Genomic DNA, 19,019 nt, shown 5'->3' on the forward strand with positions numbered 1-19,019 from the left:
ATACAGATACACATCTGGATTTTTTAATAGAATGCAGATTGTTCCATACCTTTATTTTCTCTCAATAATATATTTCAGAATTTTTTCACTTTATCCATCTTTCCATGTAACCTATCAATCAATGTATCTATCTGTCTATTTGTTTATATAGCTCTGTTTAGTGGTTACATCATAGTCCATACTGTAGATGTACCACTAATCATTTTCCTGTTGATACGTGAGTTGTTTCCCTTTTTCACTATTATAAACAAGGCTGCAGTGAATACGCTTGTACATAAATCTTTGTGCTTATGGGCAAATTGGCCTCATTATAGAATTGCCTGGTCAGTAACTTGAGAGGCACTGCTTAGTTTGTCCTTTTATTAAAAAAAATTTTTTTAGAGAGAGAGAGCAGGGAGAGGGAAAGAGGGAGAGAGGGAGAGAATCTTAGGTTCCATGCCCATTGTGGAGCCTGACATAGGACTCGATTCTATAACCCTGGGATCATGACCTGAGCCAAAATCAAGAGTCAGACACTTAACCAACTGAGCCACCCAGGCACCCCAGTTTGTCCTTCTAAAAGACTATACTGGTATATCACCAATAATATATGAGTGCCCATTTCCCCATATCCTTGCCAACACTAGATATTACCACACTTCCAAAATATTTTTTAATGTTAAGGAAAAAAGTTTAATTCTCTTCACAAGAGAAAGCGGAAACTCAGGTGATAAAAGCATTACTGACAGGTAGGTAACTAGGTAGTTGCCATGCTGGTAAGCTCCAGAGTATCTAGAGTATAAGTTAGCCTGTTTAATAAAGACTGTTCCTTTTAAAAGAAATGTCCGAATTAAAGGAATAAAGTGATTCGAGATGAGAAATACCTCATGCCAGTAAAGAAGCTTTCAGATAATTTTTTTTTCAAGAAGTGACATTTCGTAATGTATGCTGGGAGATCCAAAACCAGAGGCCCAGGTGTCCTTATTTTCTTGCTATAATTCATTCCCAGATGTTTTTTTTTTTTCCTCAAAAAGAATCCACAACATAAAACCTCAAGTGTTAGCATTGGCTGGAGAGTTCATGGAAGTCATAGCCGTTGGTGATTTATTATTTAACAACTTTGTGGTTTGTACTGGGCCTTTCTAGAAGAACAAGAGAAGTTATCTGCTTTAATAACTATGACTGGAGTCCAAAACAGAAGCATGGGAATGAATAAGAAGAGAAAAGCGAACCCAGAGGAGGGAGACAGAACACAAGCAGCCCCTGAATGTTTCTTTGAAATTGGTTCGTTTTAACCCAGAACTAGCATGAATGTTGGCTGGCTCACATGCCTGCCTTTGCCTTTGTAATGAGTTGTCAGGGCCGGGCCGAGTCCCCAAGGGCAGTCCCTATGTCTCCTCTGTATTCATCAGATATCAAAATGGGCTTGGGATGAGAGGTATTTTACTGGCATCAGTAAGTTAGAATTTGAAGAATTCTTTGAAATTATCTACTTTTACTCACTATGTGGATGGCAAGACTGAGGCCCAGAAAGATAAAATGACATATAGGTAATGATCATGACATTTGAAACATAATCCTATTGAATAATGAAAAGGAAGAGCTCTTTTACTTGAACTTTAAAGACGTAAGATTCTTGGACAGAAAAGTACTTCTGCCTTGAAATTCCTAAGGCAGGAGTGGCACATGGCTAGCATATATACCACCTTACGCCCCCGCAGATGCCCACGGCATTTCGGCAGACGTCATCACTCAACGTCAGCTCTCTTTTCTCAGCCAAGCTCTGACCCAGCCTGGCAGTCGTCCTCAGCACAGTGCTGTAGGCAGCCGGCTGTAATGGATCCGAGTTTCCATGTGAATTAAAATCTTTCTGTTTGTCCCCCTTCCCTAAATGATGTATGCATGTGGTTCATGATGTGATCAGAGTGGACTTCAAGCCAGAAGAACTTGGTTTGACTCCTGGGCCTTCTTGCTCAAAGCTCTAATCTCTGTGATGTTAGGCATATCACTTAGCCTTTCACTCAGCCTTGTCTCTGAAATGAAGAAGTTGAATGAAATACTCGTTTTCTTTTTAAAGTTTATTTCTTTATTTTGAGAGAGACAGTGGGGGAGGGGCAGAGAGAGAGAGGAGAGAGAGAGAATCCCAAACAGGCTCTGCAGTGGCAACACACAGAGCCCTAAGCGGGGTTCAGACCCACGAAACTGTGAGATCATGACCTGAGCCAAAAACCAAGAGTTGACGTTGAGCCGACTGAGCCACCCAGGAGCCCCTGGATGAAATAATCATTAAGCATCCTTCCAGCTCTGAAAAATGTTATGATTCAAGGTCTAAAGACCTCTCAGGAGGAATGCACAGTTTCAACTATGTATTTTTACAAAGACCAGAGGTGATTCTCAGGCAGTTTGTATATTACAAACCTATTTGTATTCTCAAGTGTGTGTTTCTTTCTAGCTTTTTCTGACAACTACTTTTCATCTGCTCAGATTATTGACCCATAGTTCTGAAACCAGAATTCAGAGGTTTAAAAAAGATGGCGGGTGCTCCTGGGTGGCTTGGTCAGTTACGTATCTGACTCTAGATTTGGGCTCAGGTCACGATCTCACAGTTCATGGGATCAAGTCCTGTGTCTGCCACTGTGCTGACAGTGCAGAGCCTGCTTGGGGTTCTCTCCCTCTCTCTCTTCCTCTCTGTCCCTCTCCTCCCCCTTAAAATAAATAAATAAACTTTAAAAAGAAAAAAGAGAGAGGGGAAACGTCCACTTAACACCAGAGGAATTGCAGGACCCTCTTCCTGGCCGTGGGGACCTCTCATACTTCAGGCTGAGCACAGCTCACCCGCCCACCCAGCAGTTCTAGGTCATGAGTTGCTGCTGCTTCCCCTTCTTCCATTATACCTCCTCGTGATCCAGAGGCCCCACCAGTCAGGTCTCTGCAAGTGGTCCTCCGGGGGCCTCTGGCTTCCTTCCCCCTTGGCTCCTCTTGTGACCTGCTTCCCTGTTTGTCTTCCAGGCCCTGCTTCCCTCCGGGCATACCCTCTCCTCTCAGTGATCACCCGACAGCCCGCGGTCATCTCCCACCTGGTCCCTGCCACCCCGGCAGCTGCCCAGGCATTGTCCTGCCACCCGGCCTCTGAGGCCACCTCTGCTGAGGTCCCGGGGGGCGAGGCTCTAGGCAGCAGCGAGTCAGAGACGGAGCAGCCCACGCCCCGGCAGAAGAAGCCCCGTCGGAGTCGCACTATCTTCACTGAGCTGCAGCTCATGGGCCTGGAGAAGAAATTCCAAAAGCAGAAGTACTTGTCCACCCCAGACAGGTGAGAAACCAGGGAGAGGACTGTCCGCAGGGAAGAAGACCCCTTTGGCTGTGTGTGGGGGATGGATGGCCACAAAGACTGTTTTAGAGAGGTTCCACACCACGGCAGGAGTCTCGTCCTTGGCTTCTGTAGTTCCCGCTCGTTCAGCAGAACCCAGCCCACGTGCACTCCTCACACTTAAGCCCCGGAAGCCTGCGTGTTGCTGAATTTATGCTCCTTGCTGTATTTAGCTTAACTGCTCAAGTATAATGAGCAAGGTCATGTTTAGGAAATGGTTGCCCAGGTTCTGAGCTGGAAAACGGGTTTGGTTTTGAAAAGCCACTTTACGTGCAGGCTCAGGTGCAGTGGGGCTAGATGTGGAATTGGGACCCGGGGCCTTCTGGGGCTTCTCCCTACCCCGCGACTCCCAGCTGGCTCAGTGTGCTGGCCTGGCTCTTGCATGGAAAGGCCTGGATTAATTCAGTTGAGGAGCTGTTAGATGTCCTGATACATGTGAGAGATACTAAGTCAGAACCACGTGGCTGAGAGGAGGAGGACTTGGATGGGAGGCCCTTCTTTAAACCCTTTTGAGATCCAGATCATTGAGCTATGACCCCTGCTTTACTCAGATTCTCACCTTATTTCTTTAATTTAGTATCTAAACTGCAGACTGTGCAAGAATGTATGTCTTGTCTTGTTTCTTTATACTCACTCTGGAGATGTGGAAGTGGCTGAGCTAATGAGCAATCTATTTTGGGGGAGGATTTTCCAGGTCCTTTCTGCTCACTTCCTGGTCCGTGCTAGGTTTGGCCCTTAGTCCTAGCAAAGAGAAAGGGAAGGAAACCCCAATGCATCTCTTAAGCTATTAGTAGCTGTTTGATACAAATTTAAGTGAGAGAGGAGTCTATAAACCACTGACTAAAGGGCACACATTCAATTAATCAGGCACCCATCAGGGGTTTGCCATATGCCAGGCACTGTGGCAGGGGTTATGAGTCTAGAAAGTCCGGATCAAGGGGAAGGAAATGACAAATGACTACAACACAGTGCGTGGGTACTGGTGCCGGTGTGTTACCAAGGGCTGGAGGAGCACAGAGATATTGCTGAGTGTGTCGGGTGGGGATCGGGAAGGTTTCTCAGAGGAGGCAGCATTTACGAAGAGCTTTGATTCCAGAGGGAATGGCACTCAGAGGCAGAGAGGCACGTCTCCCTGTTGAGGGAAATGCAAGTGGTAGGGACATCTCCAGATGAAGGTGCATGTGTGGGCATGGCCAGAGATGAGGATGGGAAGGCTCGTGGGCCTGGCCCAAGAATGCAGATTTTGTCTAGGCTGTCCGTCAGCAGCCACCAAGCACTGCAAATGACATGGCCAGGTTGACATTTTAGACTCCTCACTTTGGTGGCACCGTAAGTGATTGATTTGAGAGGGAAGCGATGGAGCAGGAGGATGGGAGGGAGTCCAGGGATAGTCACTGAACACCCGAGTTAAGGTGGTGACAGTGGGAACACAGAGGGGAGAAGAGATTGGAGAACAGTTTTGAAGGTGGAATGGACAGAACTGACACTGGCATGAAGAAGAGGAAAGAGTGGGAATTCTGCGCTTCCAGGATCGGGCCACCGTAACTGCAGGTGTGCAAGGCAGAGGACCGACTGGGTTTGGTGGGGAAAGAGTGAGTTCTGTTTGAACTTGAGCATCTGAGGAGCCTTTGGGTGGACAGTGGAGACGTGGCTGTGAACTGGGGAATAACAGAAGGGATCTCTAGGCATCAGCAGCAATTTCGGTACCCCCGGCATGTGACGGAGAGCCTCGGGGATGTGGGCAACCAGGTGAGGTGGGTGCATTATTTACCACTTGTGTGGTGGTTTACCAGAAGGGCTTCAACAGGGTAAAACTTTAGGCTTATTTTCTAGAAGCCAGAAGATTCTTTAACAGAAATGTTAGTTCCTAATAAAGCTCCTGGGACTTCCGGATACCTGCCCAGGCACCTCTCAGGTGACCTACGTAGGATTGATTCACTTGCCTGGGGAGAAGGACACCATCTGGTTGGCATGGAAGCTGCCGCCTTAACCCGCCCTCTCCCGTGTTCCTCACCTCCCTATGTACGTGACCAGGGCCATGAGCACTCCCTCCTCCCACAGCTTTCTCCCTCTTCCCCTTTGTTTGTTTCTCCAGTTTCCTAGGTGACCCCATTTAAGTGAATATGCAGGGAAGTGAGAATTTGTAACGGTGGCAGGTAATGAGAGAAAGCTGATGACAGTGAAGCTGTTTCTGTAGCCAGAGTGAGTCAGGGGTGCATTTTTCCCAAGTGAGCTAACGCCATGTGCTAACACAACGCACAGAGCTGCGAACTGAGCCTTCCATTGACTAATGCACCTGATGGCCTCAGGTGAACCGGGCTGGAAGGCACGGTGGAAGCCTGGGAGACCAGAAGCCTGTGGCATGGCCCCCTGGGTCCTTGGTTCTTCATGAATGACTGCCTGGGAAACAGCTCTACGTTAGCGGGGGAGACCTAAGTGCTGTTGGCACCGGGGCTTTATTAGCTTCAGTCTGTTAATCACTTTCAATAAAACTGTTAGCTTCCAGTAGCCCTTTTCCTGGGACGGCCAGACATACATGAATGCAGATTTAAGATAGGTTCTGAAGTTCCTCGGAGAAAGACTGTGTTTAGTATTGGAGGTTTAAATTTTGCACTCTAGTCGGAGCAGGGGGGCTGGGCAGTGCACCGGGCAGTACCAGGAATTAGCACCTGGAACCTTCATTGCCGATACCCATTGGCCTTCCTGATGGTGATATGTTGCTCGTCACTCTCACGGGGAAGATAGTTGGAGCTGAGAACTCACACCTGGGAGTCCCTAAGGCTCAGGTTCTTGGCTCTGAAGGTTTGTGTGAGATAAGGGACCTTAGATCCACAAATTATGATCCTTAGAAACCTCAGAATTGTAATCCTCAGAATCCTGGGACCCTTGAAAGTGGTGACCCCTGCTCATTATATCAAGGATGCTCATCCCAAATTACTGCTCTAGCTGTCCATACTTCTGCAGTGACCCAGGTTGGAGCCACAGGGAGACAGCTAGGGTTGGCTCAAGGAGGCGGTCCAACCAGTTGATGCTCAGGTAGACCTGGGGTTCTTAACAAAGTAGGTCAACAAAGTAGTTGTAATCTTGAGGACTGGGTTTGGAAGCCTGGTTCTTTTTCACATTTAATATGCTCCAGTTGGGTTGTTTGCTACACCTTATGATGTGGCACCCACCCCTGCATTCTTCTCCACAAAAGCTTGAGCGAGGACTTCCCTTTGACAGATCTAACTTGTACAAAAATATGGTGGGTGGAGGGGAGCCCCTATACAGGAGGAGGACTAGAAGACAGACGTAAGCAAGTTTGAATTCTGGCTCCACTTCTCACTCTAGGATCATCTACCAAGGGTCAGCAAAGTTTTTCTTGTACAGGGTCAGCGAGAAAATATTTTCGGTTTTGTGGGCCATATAGTCTTTGTCTCCACCATTCAACTCTCAGGTTGTAGCATGAAAGCCGCCACGGACAGTACGTAACAAAACTTTATTTACAAAAGCAGGTAGCAGACAGGATTTAGCCATGGTTAACAAGAGATTCTAGTCTCTCCAAGCTTCAAATCTCTCATCCATAAGATGGGGAATAATTATACCTACTTCACAGCACTGTGAATGAAAGAAATAAGACAGCATATGTCAGGGGCTTAGCACGGGGGCCTGGGTACTCAAGAAATAGTTGCTCTGTTGTCAGAAGTAGCTCCAACCTCACACCTCCCAGGAATGGCTTTGACATTCAGGACTTTTCAGAAGGCTACAGAAAAATGCAGAACCGTGGTTAAAAGCAGAATGGGAAACAGGAGGGGCTACTGATTTAATTTCATTTGGAGTCTACCATTATAACAGTTTAGGGCAGCTACAAGGAATGAATCAATCCATCAGAAGGTATTTTTGAGCAGGAATGAATCAATCCATCAGAAGGTATTTTTGAGTTCTTGGTCTGGCTTTAGAATGTGATAGGCACATTTGTGGACTCTGCCCTTGCAGTTGAGTCAGGGAGGCACAAATTATTCATGTGAAACAGTTAGAGAACACTTGAGAATGTGGAGCCACCTCGGTGAGGGCTAACAGTTGGGAAGGTACAGAGCAGATAATCCATGGGAGGTGTCATGGGTGTGGGGAGGCTCACCTGGTGGGGGGTGGGGGAGAGTGGCTTGAGCCAGATCTGGGATGATGAGCAGGATTTTGACAAGGATGATAGGTCTTAACTTTTCCTTTCCAGTATGGATTTGGGTGTCAGAGCCCTTATTTTGTGTAGGATCCCATAAAGACTCTGTCAGGTCAGAAAGAGGACTTTGCAGTCAAGGCTGAGAAATCCTCTTTGGGTCCAGTGTAGACAGTGAATGTTTCCAGGATGATTGCCCTAGGTATCTGTGGGTGTGGGCAACTGTTTTCTAGGTTCCCAGAGTTTCATCCATGAGATTCTTGGAAAGTATAGTTTTGGGGGGAAGAACTGGTTTAATGGGGGATGTTCACGCATTGATAGCAGTGCCAGAGTTGGTCAAAGGACCCCATCTCTACTGCCCTTTCCCTCCTTCCTCATCCTTCCTCTGTATCTCATGCCTTCTAGGTTGGACTTGGCCCAGTCTCTGGGACTCACTCAACTGCAGGTGAAGACTTGGTATCAGAACCGCAGGATGAAGTGGAAGAAAATGGTAAGAAAGAAGAGAGTGAGTCTCACCGTGTGCCCATCATGATGGGAAAAATTCTTACTACAGGGCTGGTAAGGTGGCAGGAAGGACCATTTGGTGGTTTGGGTTCCAGAGAGTGTGATTGCTATCATGATGCTGGCTGTGGGGGGAGGCAGTTTGAACAGTCAGATAAGTCATTCCTCCTGACCTGGATTTCCTGACCAGAAGGATATTCTTCTTCACAGTTTCCTTAGAAATAAAAGAAAGCCCACAAGCTTCTCAGTTGCTAGTTTTAACCCCACCTGCTAGCCTTTTCAAAGAACTTCCTTCCCCCTCCCACCAGTAGCTTAGAATAGAAGTCAGTATTCTTTGTTTATAATGACATATAGGACCCATCTGTTGTTCCTGTAGCTCTGTGTCCTGTAATGCAGTGATTCTCAAACTTTAGTGGGTATCAGAATAACCTGGGTTGCAGGCAAAAACGTAGAACTCCAGGAGCCTCCCAACACCCTGACTGCAGAGGTCTGTGACAGGGCTGGGAATGCATGTGCTAACAAGCTCCCAGCTTCCTCTGATGCACTTGATATAAGGACTACGGGGTCCCTCATACTGCTCTACCACCTAGCTAATGCCTCATTCCATCTTTGGTTTTTCAATGGACTGATGAACAGAAACATCTCTCTAAACAACCCCCCCCAAAAAAACAAATCTACATCTCTTATGTTTTGAGGAACTCAGCTTCCTTTAAAAAAAAAAAAAAAAAACAAAAACAGTTTGAAAGATGTGTTAAATCCAAACTTCCCAAGTAGTTGAGTGTTTCATTTCCAGTTTTGTAAACTGCAAGGGGAAAAGGTCAAAGCCCAGAGAACAGAGGTGAGCTGGGAAAAGAGGCTGGGAAGCAGCCTATTTTCTTTAGGGACCAGGAATACTCAGAAACCTCAGAATTGTAATCGTCAGAAACCTGGGACCTGGTCCTTTGTCAATCCTCACTGAATCCTACTGGTCCTTTCTCGTCTCGCATGGACCAGGGGGTCCAGGCCTGCTTGGTTGACATTCTAATTTGCTAACCCAGCTGGTCATGCGCCATCTTCTCTGGCATTTCAAAGGCTAGAATCTGATTTTTTTTTTTTTTATACAATCACTGGGGAATATTACCTTAGCCATTGGAGAATAGCTAAGGTAATTCTCCATCCCCTAGTTTTCAGGAAAACAAGTAAGCTAATAGATATTTTTAATAGCTAATAGATAGTGAGACATTGTCTCATTTTTTGTGTTTTTGTCCAGTAATTTTTTCTGAAAACTTTAGTTCTTGCTGTTGTCTGCTAACAATGAGAAAAATAAATACATTGTAAGTTAATATTAATGGGAAACATTAAAAAAAAAAAAGCCAGCAAGGCAGCATTTATCTTCCCAGAAGGAAATTCCTAGGCAAATCTCATCATTTCCTCTGGGAAGGCCTGAGCCTGAGCGGAAGGGATGTTCATGAAGGTGGAGGCCGTGTGGCTCGCGGAGTGCTTGTGAGGCGAGGTCTAGATGTCACTTGTGTGTGCAAAACACACATACGCTGGGTGAATCAGCACGTGTGTTAGCCTCTCTTGTGAGCCATGCCTTGTCCTAGGCATTATGGGAAATAACGAAATAAGATGTAAGCCTGCCTTCATGGCATTTGTGATCTAGCTGGGGAATCGAGGTCCAGGAAGCAGCCAGGGAGCACATGATGATGAGTTATAATTACTGGGTGGTGTATAAGCCCACAAGAGTTCAGAGGACAGGTATGTGAGAAGGGTGCTGGGAGAAGGTGCCGGATAAATGGGATTCAGTTAAATAGTGTTCATCACAACACCTCGAGAACGCTAACACACACGTGAAAACGATGGCGGAAACCTCCTGGGGGACTGATCTCAGAAGGAACCAGATCTGGGAGTTAGAAACCCTGGGCCAAGTTCCCATGCCTGTCCCTCCCTAACTGATTTTGGGCAAGTCTGCCACCCACCTCCTTCCTCCGTCAATCATCATCGTCGACATCAATGTCTCCTGAGCGGCAGAGGCATTGTTGAAATCGGTTATCAGCAATCTCTTCGTGAGTCAGACGATTAATGAATTGACAGCTCGCCATCCCTGCCAGCACCGCCCGATGCCCGTGGGACGAGCGTGTGCCTTTGCCTCTGACGTCACTTGCTGGTCACCTGCCACTGTGCTACAGGCACAGTGTGAGCTGGTTATCCATATGGTATAAGGCAAGATGGAAGTAAGTGAGCAGATTGAACCTCAGCGTGCCACAGGCCCACCACATTCAGGTCCCTTTAGGAAGCAAGAGCGCCAAGCTCTCCATTCACCAGTTATTTATTGAGCATATATTGGAGCACCAGGCAATGGAGATGCAAAGGTAGGTCATGAACCCGTCCGTTCCAAAATAAAATTAGAGCTAGATACTCAGTCAAGGAGGAGGAGACCGACCTGTAAAACTAGTAATCATTCAGAGTGATCAGGGCAACAGGGGGATTTACTGGGTTCAGAATCAGGATAGAGAAGGGAGGGCTTCACGTTGGTTTTAGTGGGTGAATAGAAGTGGGACAAGCGAAGGTGGGAAGAGCGTCATGGGCAGAAATCCTTGGAGCACTTGAACTACTTCAGAATGGCCAGAGCTAAAAGGAGAGAGAGGGTCGTTGCTCAGTTTGTGGGTCTGAGTTCCGACTCCCCCAGAACAGCGAGCCATTATTGGGGGCCTGAGCCTGATTGCCTCATGTTTTCCTGGTAAAACTCTTTCAAGGCTATCTCAAGTACTGGGAGAAAAAGAAAAAGCTAATTGGGTAATAAAGATGTCTCAAGGCTAGTAACCTAATTGGAACTGGAAAAAGATTAGCAGTTGATTCTGAGTTATTCACACGGCGGCCAAGGATAGTGCTGCCAGAGGCCAGATAGCATCTCTGACTAGTTTTTACCGGTCAGCATTTGTAAGCTATAGCAGGTTGGGTAAATTTAATCTTGCACATTAGATGGGACGCTCACCCTCCACTCCATTTCTCTTTGGCTTTAGTTCCAGGAGGACCCAGAATGTTTTGCAACAGGCTGAAAGTGCCTCATTATTCAGTGATCTCTTTCAGCTCTAACACGCAGTTCTGTTCTGTGAGAGGATCCAAATGTATTCACCACCTTCCTGCCCCGGTCACAGAATTGGGTGGGCCACAGACCATGTACCATCATCAGCAAGTCTCCAGAATAGGCAGCAATTCCACACAATGCTACCAGTTACTGTCTATGTAATCTTGAGCAGGTTACTTAACCTCTGTGCGCCTGTTCCCTCGTTAGTACAATGCCTAATATACATGTACCTTATAGGGTTGTGGTGTTGACTGAGCTAATCCCTGTAAAGCTCTTACCACCATGCCTGCTGCATAGTATGCAGCTGAGAAATTTAGCTGCCACCCTCCTCCTCCTCCTCCTCCTCATTTACCTATCCATGCTTTCGGAGGCCAGGAGACACAAGCTGAAATTTCCAGCTGAACGTTTCTTTTGGATGAGAGCGATCCTGGCTGTTTGTTCTTTCTCACTGAGCACTTGCTGGGTCGTCTCCCAGTCAGTGTCTTCGTGTTTGGGGCCCTGCTTGAGGCACCACTGGGCCTTTAGGATAGAAAGGCTGCTGAACAGGGTGCTGGGAAGAGATTCATGCTGGAGAATCTGAACTTGCCTCTCACTGCTTGGGAACACTCATCAGTTTAGCAGACTCTCACTGCTCCAGAGAGCTGCAAATGAAGACAGAGAAAAAGGAGCAAAAAGCACCCCGGTTAATGAGTCCGTGGCCGAGGGTCTGCTGGGAGACTGCATAACTGCAGATGAATATTAGAAATAACAGGAGCACAGGGCTGCTCAGTGGTTGGCTCAGTTGGTTGGGCATCCAACTTTGGCTCAGGTTGTGATCCCGCAATTCGTGAGGTCAAGCCCCGCATTGGGTTCACTGCTGTCAGCGCAAAGCCCCCTTCAGTCCAGTCTTCTCTCTCTCTGCCCCTCCCCTGCTTGTGCTCTTACTCTCTCTCAAAAATAAATAAACCTTAAAAAAAAAAAAAGGAAAAAAAGAAATAACAGCGGCACATTTTAGGTATCCTTTGTACATTATGCACAATGAGCGTTAGGTTCAAATGGGCAGGGTTTTGTGTTCAAATCCCAGCCCTGCCCTCGGCTTGCTCTTTGACCACGACAAACCACTTCTGCCTGCTCGGTTTCCTGTCTGAGTAATGGAGGAGGTAGAGGGTTCCTCCCTGCATTGACATTACAGCTGTGCTGTCAAACTGCCTGTCCCTGACCCAAGCGCCTTGGGAAGGGAAGAGAGGCCTGTCCTGACATCTTCAGCAACAGAACATTTGAAAAACAGTTGTAAAACTCTAGTTTTAGAGTTCTGAGGCAGACTGGCAGCAGGCACAGCTAATAGACGTAGATGGTGTGCAAGCTGTTTTTCCAAGAGGCATGTGACCTCGAGAGCAGTGGGTTGTCTGACTCTCCCAACCAAGGGAACTAAACTGGCTTTAGGAGTCATTGGGAAGGAGGGATCTGGGGAGGAGGGCCACAGGGTGCATGAGAATGTGCAGCTCCTGGAGTGGGGCGGTTGTGAGATAATGGCACATCTCAGGTGTGCTGGGAGGCAGGGGGCCAGAGGTTGAGTGCGGGAAGCAGCCAAGAGGGTAGTTATCTCCTAATTACTGCTTGTGCTGGAATGTTTTATTCCATTTAGAAAATGGTCTGATTGTTTTTATTATTATTTTTTTTCATGCGGTAGGAAAACAGCCAGGTGGGGTCTATCCAAGCTGTGTGGGTGGTGTTCTCTAATTGCTGGGCTGGACTTTCTTTTGCCAATTAGGTGGCTTCCTTAGACCTGCCCTTTTATAACTTGATTACTATATGGGGCAACTTAATTTTGTATAACCTCTTTTATACCAAGTGGAGCTGCTTTCAACATGTCAATTCCATCTTGGCACATCTGGGTGCTTTCAACAGCCTACACTCAGACTGAATTAAAAATCAGATGCTGACTTATGTGAAAAGGAATATATAGGGACGCCTTCTCCCCAGAGGTGGATTCTGTCAGCATGTATCCCTTGTTAGAGGTCCCCTTCATATCTCTGTGTTTGCTGTTTGCATGGAAAGTACAGTGGCCAAGCAGATTCCTGGCTAGAAGGAGGTGTTTACTGAGAGCTAATGGGTTTCCTCGTGCCATATACAAAAAATAAAGTGAATCCCAGACCTAAATGTAAAAGCTAACGTAAAACTCTTAGAAGAAAATTTAAGAGTAATTATGCACAGCCTTGGATTTGGCAAAACCCGCTTAGCACACTAAAAGCACAATCAACAAAAGAGAAAATAAACTGGGCTTCATCAACATTAAAAACCTTTGTGCTGTAAAGGACATCCTCAAGAAAGCAAAAAGACAATACACAGAATGGGAGAATGCATTTGCAAATCTTGTATCTGATAATGGACCTGTATCCAGAATGTATAAAAAGCTATTACAACTCAGTAATAAAAAGACAACCAGATTTTCAAATGGGCAAAGGATTCTTCTTCTAAAGAAGACACAGAGCTGGCCCATAAGCACAGGAAAAGATGCCAAACGTCGTTAGTCATCAGGGAAGTGCAACTTACACGGGAGACCACTTCCTACCCACCGGCATGGCTATAACCACAAAGATAGAATATCAAGTATTGGTGAGCATATGGAGAGCTGGAACCTTCATATACTGCTGATTGGCATGGTGCCACTGCTTTAGAAAACAGGTCTGGGAGCTCGTCAAAAAAATGTAGTGACCCTATGACCAGCAATTCCATTTGTAGGTATGTACCCAAAAGAACTGAACAGATACTTCTATACCCATCTTCATGGCAGCACTGTTCACAGCAGCCAAAAGGTAGAAGCAACCCAGGTGCCCATCAATTGATGCATGGGCAGATGGAATGTGGCATATCCATACAGTCTATATTAGTTGGCCATAAAACGGAATTGAAATATCGATATATGCTACAACATAGATGACCCTTGAAAACATTATGCTGACTGAAAAGAAGCCAGTCACAAAGGATGACATATTGTATAACCTAATTCATATGAAATGTCCAGAGTAGGCAAATTTGTGGAAACAGAATCAAGATCAGTGGTTGCCTAGGGTTGGGGAGCAGGGGCTGGGGAGAAATACAGAATGACTGTTAACGAGTGTGGGGTTTCTTTTGGGGGGCAATGAAAATGTTCTAAAATTGGATTCTGGTGATAGTTGTACAATTCTGACTGTACTAAAAATCACAGAATTGTCGATATGAATGGATGAAGTGTATGGTATGTGAATTATATCTCAGTAAAGCTGTTTTAAAAAAAGAACCTATGGTTTATTGAATTCATTCATTCTTACAATTTGGCACTGGAGATCCTGTGCTCCTCTCAAAGGAAAGAGTAAGTATTTAGTGACTGCAGAGATGTAGTTAGAAGTTGCTTGCCTAGAGCCTGACGCAAGGGATAGATGTAGGATTCACCTTCAAGGAGCCTCTGTTCAACTACGGAAGGTAAGATTAAGCTAGTTATGTAAGCAGCAAAAATATAGTTCCCTCCTAATTATCTGTGCTAATCCAGGTACTCCTGAAGCCCTTCTCACTAGCTGCTGAGAAAATCAACAACTAAACCACACCAGAGTACAGAGCCAGTGGAAGGACTGTCTGTTATGTTCTAAAGTAACACATAAATATTTTTAGAGTTACCCCTTCGTAAGTCATGGTACCCTTGTGAACATCACACACTGGGATAATAATGTGTGAGATCAGCAAAGGCCATTTGGGATACTGCTATTTTGCTTGCTTTATATCTTTCTTCACCTCTAGGAAAAGGCTTGTTGTTCAATACCAGTTATTGAATGCCTGCTATGTGCAAGGGCTGAGTGGGTGGGACAGGCAAGTAAACATGCAGTGACAGTGGTTTATGAAAAGTGCTCGCATGGAGGGAGTGTAAGAGCTCATAGGGCACATGGTGGAGGGTGTTGGACTTCCACTTGGGAGATCACAGAAGGCTCCCAGGAGAAGCACTATCTAACCTGAGTTAACCAGATGAGGAGGGTGGGAGGCCTATTCTGGACCGAGGAAATCTGCCATTCAGAAAAAGTTCTTGTTCTTTCCAGTACACTATCTGTTGGTCACCCTGTGAGATAAGGTATTATTATCTCTGTTTTGCAGATAAGGAAACTGAGGCTCAGAGTCTTTAAAGAACTCTGAACTCTCCCAAAGACAAAACAGAAAAGTAACAGAATTAGCATTTAATCTAGTTATTCTGCTTTCAAAGCGAGCTAGAACTTTCTATTCTCTACTACATCCTTGAACACTATAATTCTATATTTCTTTTTTTTTCAGTTTTTAAACATGTTTTTGAAATTTACATCCAAGTTAGTTAACATATATAATAGGGTAATAATGATTCAGGAATAGAATTTAGTGATTCATCATTTACATATAACACCCAGTGCTCATCCCAACAAGTGCCCTCCTTAAAGCCCATTGCCCATTTAGCCCATCCCCCCACCCAACACCCTTCCAGCAACCCTCAATTTGTTCTCTGTATTTAAGAGTCTCATGGGGCACCTGGGTGGCTCAGTCGGTTAAGCGTCCAACTTTGGCTCAGGTCATGATCTTGCTGCTCATGGGTTTGAGCCCTGCATTGGGCTCTGTGCTGACATCTCAGAGCCTGGAGCCTGCTTTGGATTCTGCGTCTCCCTCTCTGCACCCCCCCCCCCCACACTCTGTCTTTCTCTCTCAAAAATGAATAAATATTAAAAATTTTTTAAAGAGTCTCTTATGGCTTGTCTTCCTCTCTGTCTTTATATTATTTTTGCTTCCCTTCCCTTATGTTCATCTGTTTTGTATCTTAAATTCCACATATGAATGAAATCATATGATATTTGTCTTTCTCTGACTGACTTTGCTTAGCATAATACATTCTAGTTCCATCCATTTGTTGCAAATGGCAAGATCTCATTCTTTTTGATCACTGAGTGATATTCCATTGTATATATATACCACATCTTCTTTATCTGTTCATTAGTCGATGGACATTTGTTGTCTTTCCACGCTTTGGCTATTGTCGATAGTGCTGCTATAAACATTGGGTTGCATGTGCCCCTTTGAAACAGCGCACCTGTATCCTTTGGATAAATATCTAGTGCAATTGCTGGGCCGTAGGGTAGCTCTATTTTTAAGTTTTCGGGGAACCTCCATCCTGTTTTCCAGAGTGGCCACACCAGTTTGCATTCCCACCAGCAGTGCAAAAGGGTTCCTCTTTGTTCACATCCTCACCAACACCTGTTGTTGCCTGATTTACTCATTTTATCCATTCTGACAGATGTGAGGTAGTATCTCATTGTGGTTTTGATATGGATTTGCCTGATGATGAGTGATGCTGAGCACATTTTCATGTGTCTGTTAGCCATCTGGATATCTTCTTTGGAAAAGTGTCTGTTCATGTCTTTTGCCCATTTCTTCACTGGATTATGTCTTTTGGGTGTTGAGTTTGATAAGTTCTTTATAGATACAATTCTATATTTCTTACATTTTTTTCTGATTACAGAAATATATGATCATTGTTTGAAAAAAATTAGAAAATACAAAAAAAATTTAAAAATGATTGATGATCTTGATACTGCAAACAAGGTGGTATATAGTTGTCTGTCCTCTAGTTTGGATTATGCTGGTATAACCTGTTTTCCACAAAAGCATATTAATAATATTTCCCGTATCACTAAACATTCTCCTACATAATAACTGTAATTGGTTATCAACTACTCTCTGTTTGGGATATACTATAATTATCTACCAATCATATAGCAGAAATTTAGAGTATATTTCCCCCAGTTTCTGCTGTTAAAACCAATTCTTTGATGAACATTTTTTGCAGATCAATCTTTACATCAGTCTTTGATGACTTCCTTAGGCTTAATTACTAGAAGTGGAATTTCTATGTCAGAGTGTACACATTTTAAGACTTTTGATTTGAATTCTCAGATTGCCTTTTGAGATGGTTGTACCCTTTACACTTCCATACTGGAGTATGAGTATTTCTCTTCCTGCTTGCTATAAATACTGTCTTTTTCTTTTAACTTGTCAACTTGACAGAAATCACAGTAATATTTTAATGTTTTATTTCTTTCCTTACCGTTGAAGTTGGATTTTTTAAATGTGTTTGTGATCATTTTATTTAATGCCAAAATATGTAATATTGACGGAAAATGAGTAATGAACATTTAACGAATGAAAATGTCTTTATACCCTAGAAGTGATGAGTTGAAAATCCTTTTTGCCAGGCCATCACTGCTGGGAATGGATGGTATAGATGCTCTTGACTGGGAAAGAGGAGGGAGGAAGTTCTTTATTAGATTTAATGACCATCCTTTTTTCCCATATAGGTTCTTAAAGGTGGACAGGAAGCACCCACAAAACCCAAAGGTCGTCCCAAGAAGAACTCCATCCCCACCTCAGAAGAGATTGAAGCTGAAGAGAAGATGAACAGCCAGGCCCAGAGCCAGGAGCGCCTTGCACCCTCCCAGAGACAGGAGGAGCTCTGTGACACACAGGAAGCAAAAGCATGCGATGTCCCCTTAGAGATGCCAGAGCCCCCAGGCCAGCCCCAAGAGTTGCCAGTAGCCTCTTCGGAACCCCCACCATCAAGCTAAAATAAAACTCTTTGGGGGGAAGGGGGAGATGGGGAGGAATGGAAAGAGAAGGCAGGGAGAATAGGGAACCGCTTCCCAAAGCCTGGTAAACTCGGTGGGGGGGAGGGGGACAAGAGATCCACGTCCCCCTCTCTCCCACGGGTCTCAGTGGTTTTCATCACAAGCATTTGATGAAGACTTGGCTTGCCTTAGGCCTTTCTGTTCCTGAAAGGCTGCTTTAGCCATGGGATGCCCTTGACGAAGGGAAACAGTGCCTTGGAACTGCCTGCCCCCACTGGGGTGGTGGCTTCGGGGCTGGGTGCAAGAGGCCTGCCCATGTTGCGAGCCCCAACCTGGCATGGTGGAGGACTGCTCTGGCTCTCTCCCTGCCAGCCTCTGGGCAGCCCGGCGTCCAAGCAGAGAGAGATGGAGAATCTTGGGCAGCACGCCTGGCTTCCTTGCTGACTCAGCACTTAACTTCTGTAGTTTTGAAAGAGAATTTAATGGTTTTGGTTGTTTTTTGGGGGGGGGGGGTGGGGCCGGTGAGGGCGGACAAAGAAAAGTTGGGGGAAGGGAGTTCTGAATTATTAGACTTGTTTCTGAATAAAGTTTGTTTGAAGACTCGTGTGCCTTTGTACCCATTACAAGATGGTCAGGTGACCTGAGAACGGATACGCCTTGTTTTTCTTGCTTTTTTGAGTTGCCATCCCTGAAGCTGCAATGCAGATATGTTAAGAAAACTTTTATTTTTTAATGAAAAATAAATCTTTCAAAAGGATTGGGTGTTTGGTTTCTTCGGGGGAGTATATTTAGCCCTTTCTGAATATGTCTTCTGGAAAGAAAGACCCAGAGAGCTAGCCCGGCTCCCTGGGCTTTAATTTCCCCCGCTGTCAAATAAAAGATTGGGCTCTGCCCACCACCCCTCCCACCGCCTTCTGCCAGAGTCGCTCAGCCATCAGCCACTTTACACTGTAGCCTTCCAACTGTAAACATTCCTTTACTTTTTTGAAGAGATGATAAATGTATTTGTTTCAAAAATCCAAAAAAAAAGACTTGCTCCCCACCTCCACCCTGCATAGGTAACCATTTTTATTGGTTTCTTGTTTATCTTTCTTTAAACATGGATGTTTAAAATTGGATCATTTGGATGATGGGCTCCGCCACTTTTAACAAAAGGAGATTTGAGAGCTCCTTGCTAGATGTGCTCTGCGATTCGAAATTTAAAATGATTCCCCAGCTTTCAGTAAGACCAGGAAAGAGGGGACTCCAGACTCGCTGAAGAACTGTGACCATCTCTTTGTCGCGCCTGCTGGCCCAGAGGCCTGACCTCACAGGGGTCCCCTTGATCTGCATTTCCCTGCACGCTCCCTGCTGATGTCCTGCTGG

At 45.3% G+C, this 19,019-nt stretch overlaps 1 protein-coding gene across 1 annotated transcript in view; it reads left to right on the forward strand.

Moving 5' to 3' along the window:
* BARX2 (BARX homeobox 2) overlaps nucleotides 1-18,411 on the forward strand; it is a 76,713-nt gene extending 58,302 nt beyond the window's left edge. The window contains exons 2-4 of the mRNA XM_047824298.1: nucleotides 2,989-3,289; nucleotides 7,905-7,989; nucleotides 17,388-18,411. Coding sequence (XP_047680254.1) covers nucleotides 2,989-3,289; nucleotides 7,905-7,989; nucleotides 17,388-17,654 — 653 coding nt within the window. The 3' untranslated portion in view covers nucleotides 17,655-18,411. The remainder of the gene's footprint in view (nucleotides 1-2,988; nucleotides 3,290-7,904; nucleotides 7,990-17,387) is intronic.
* The last annotated feature ends 608 nt before the right edge of the window (nucleotides 18,412-19,019 follow it).

The sequence above is a fragment of the Prionailurus viverrinus genome, chromosome D1, assembly GCF_022837055.1.
Source record: "Prionailurus viverrinus isolate Anna chromosome D1, UM_Priviv_1.0, whole genome shotgun sequence".
Classification (NCBI taxonomy): domain Eukaryota; kingdom Metazoa; phylum Chordata; class Mammalia; order Carnivora; family Felidae; genus Prionailurus; species Prionailurus viverrinus.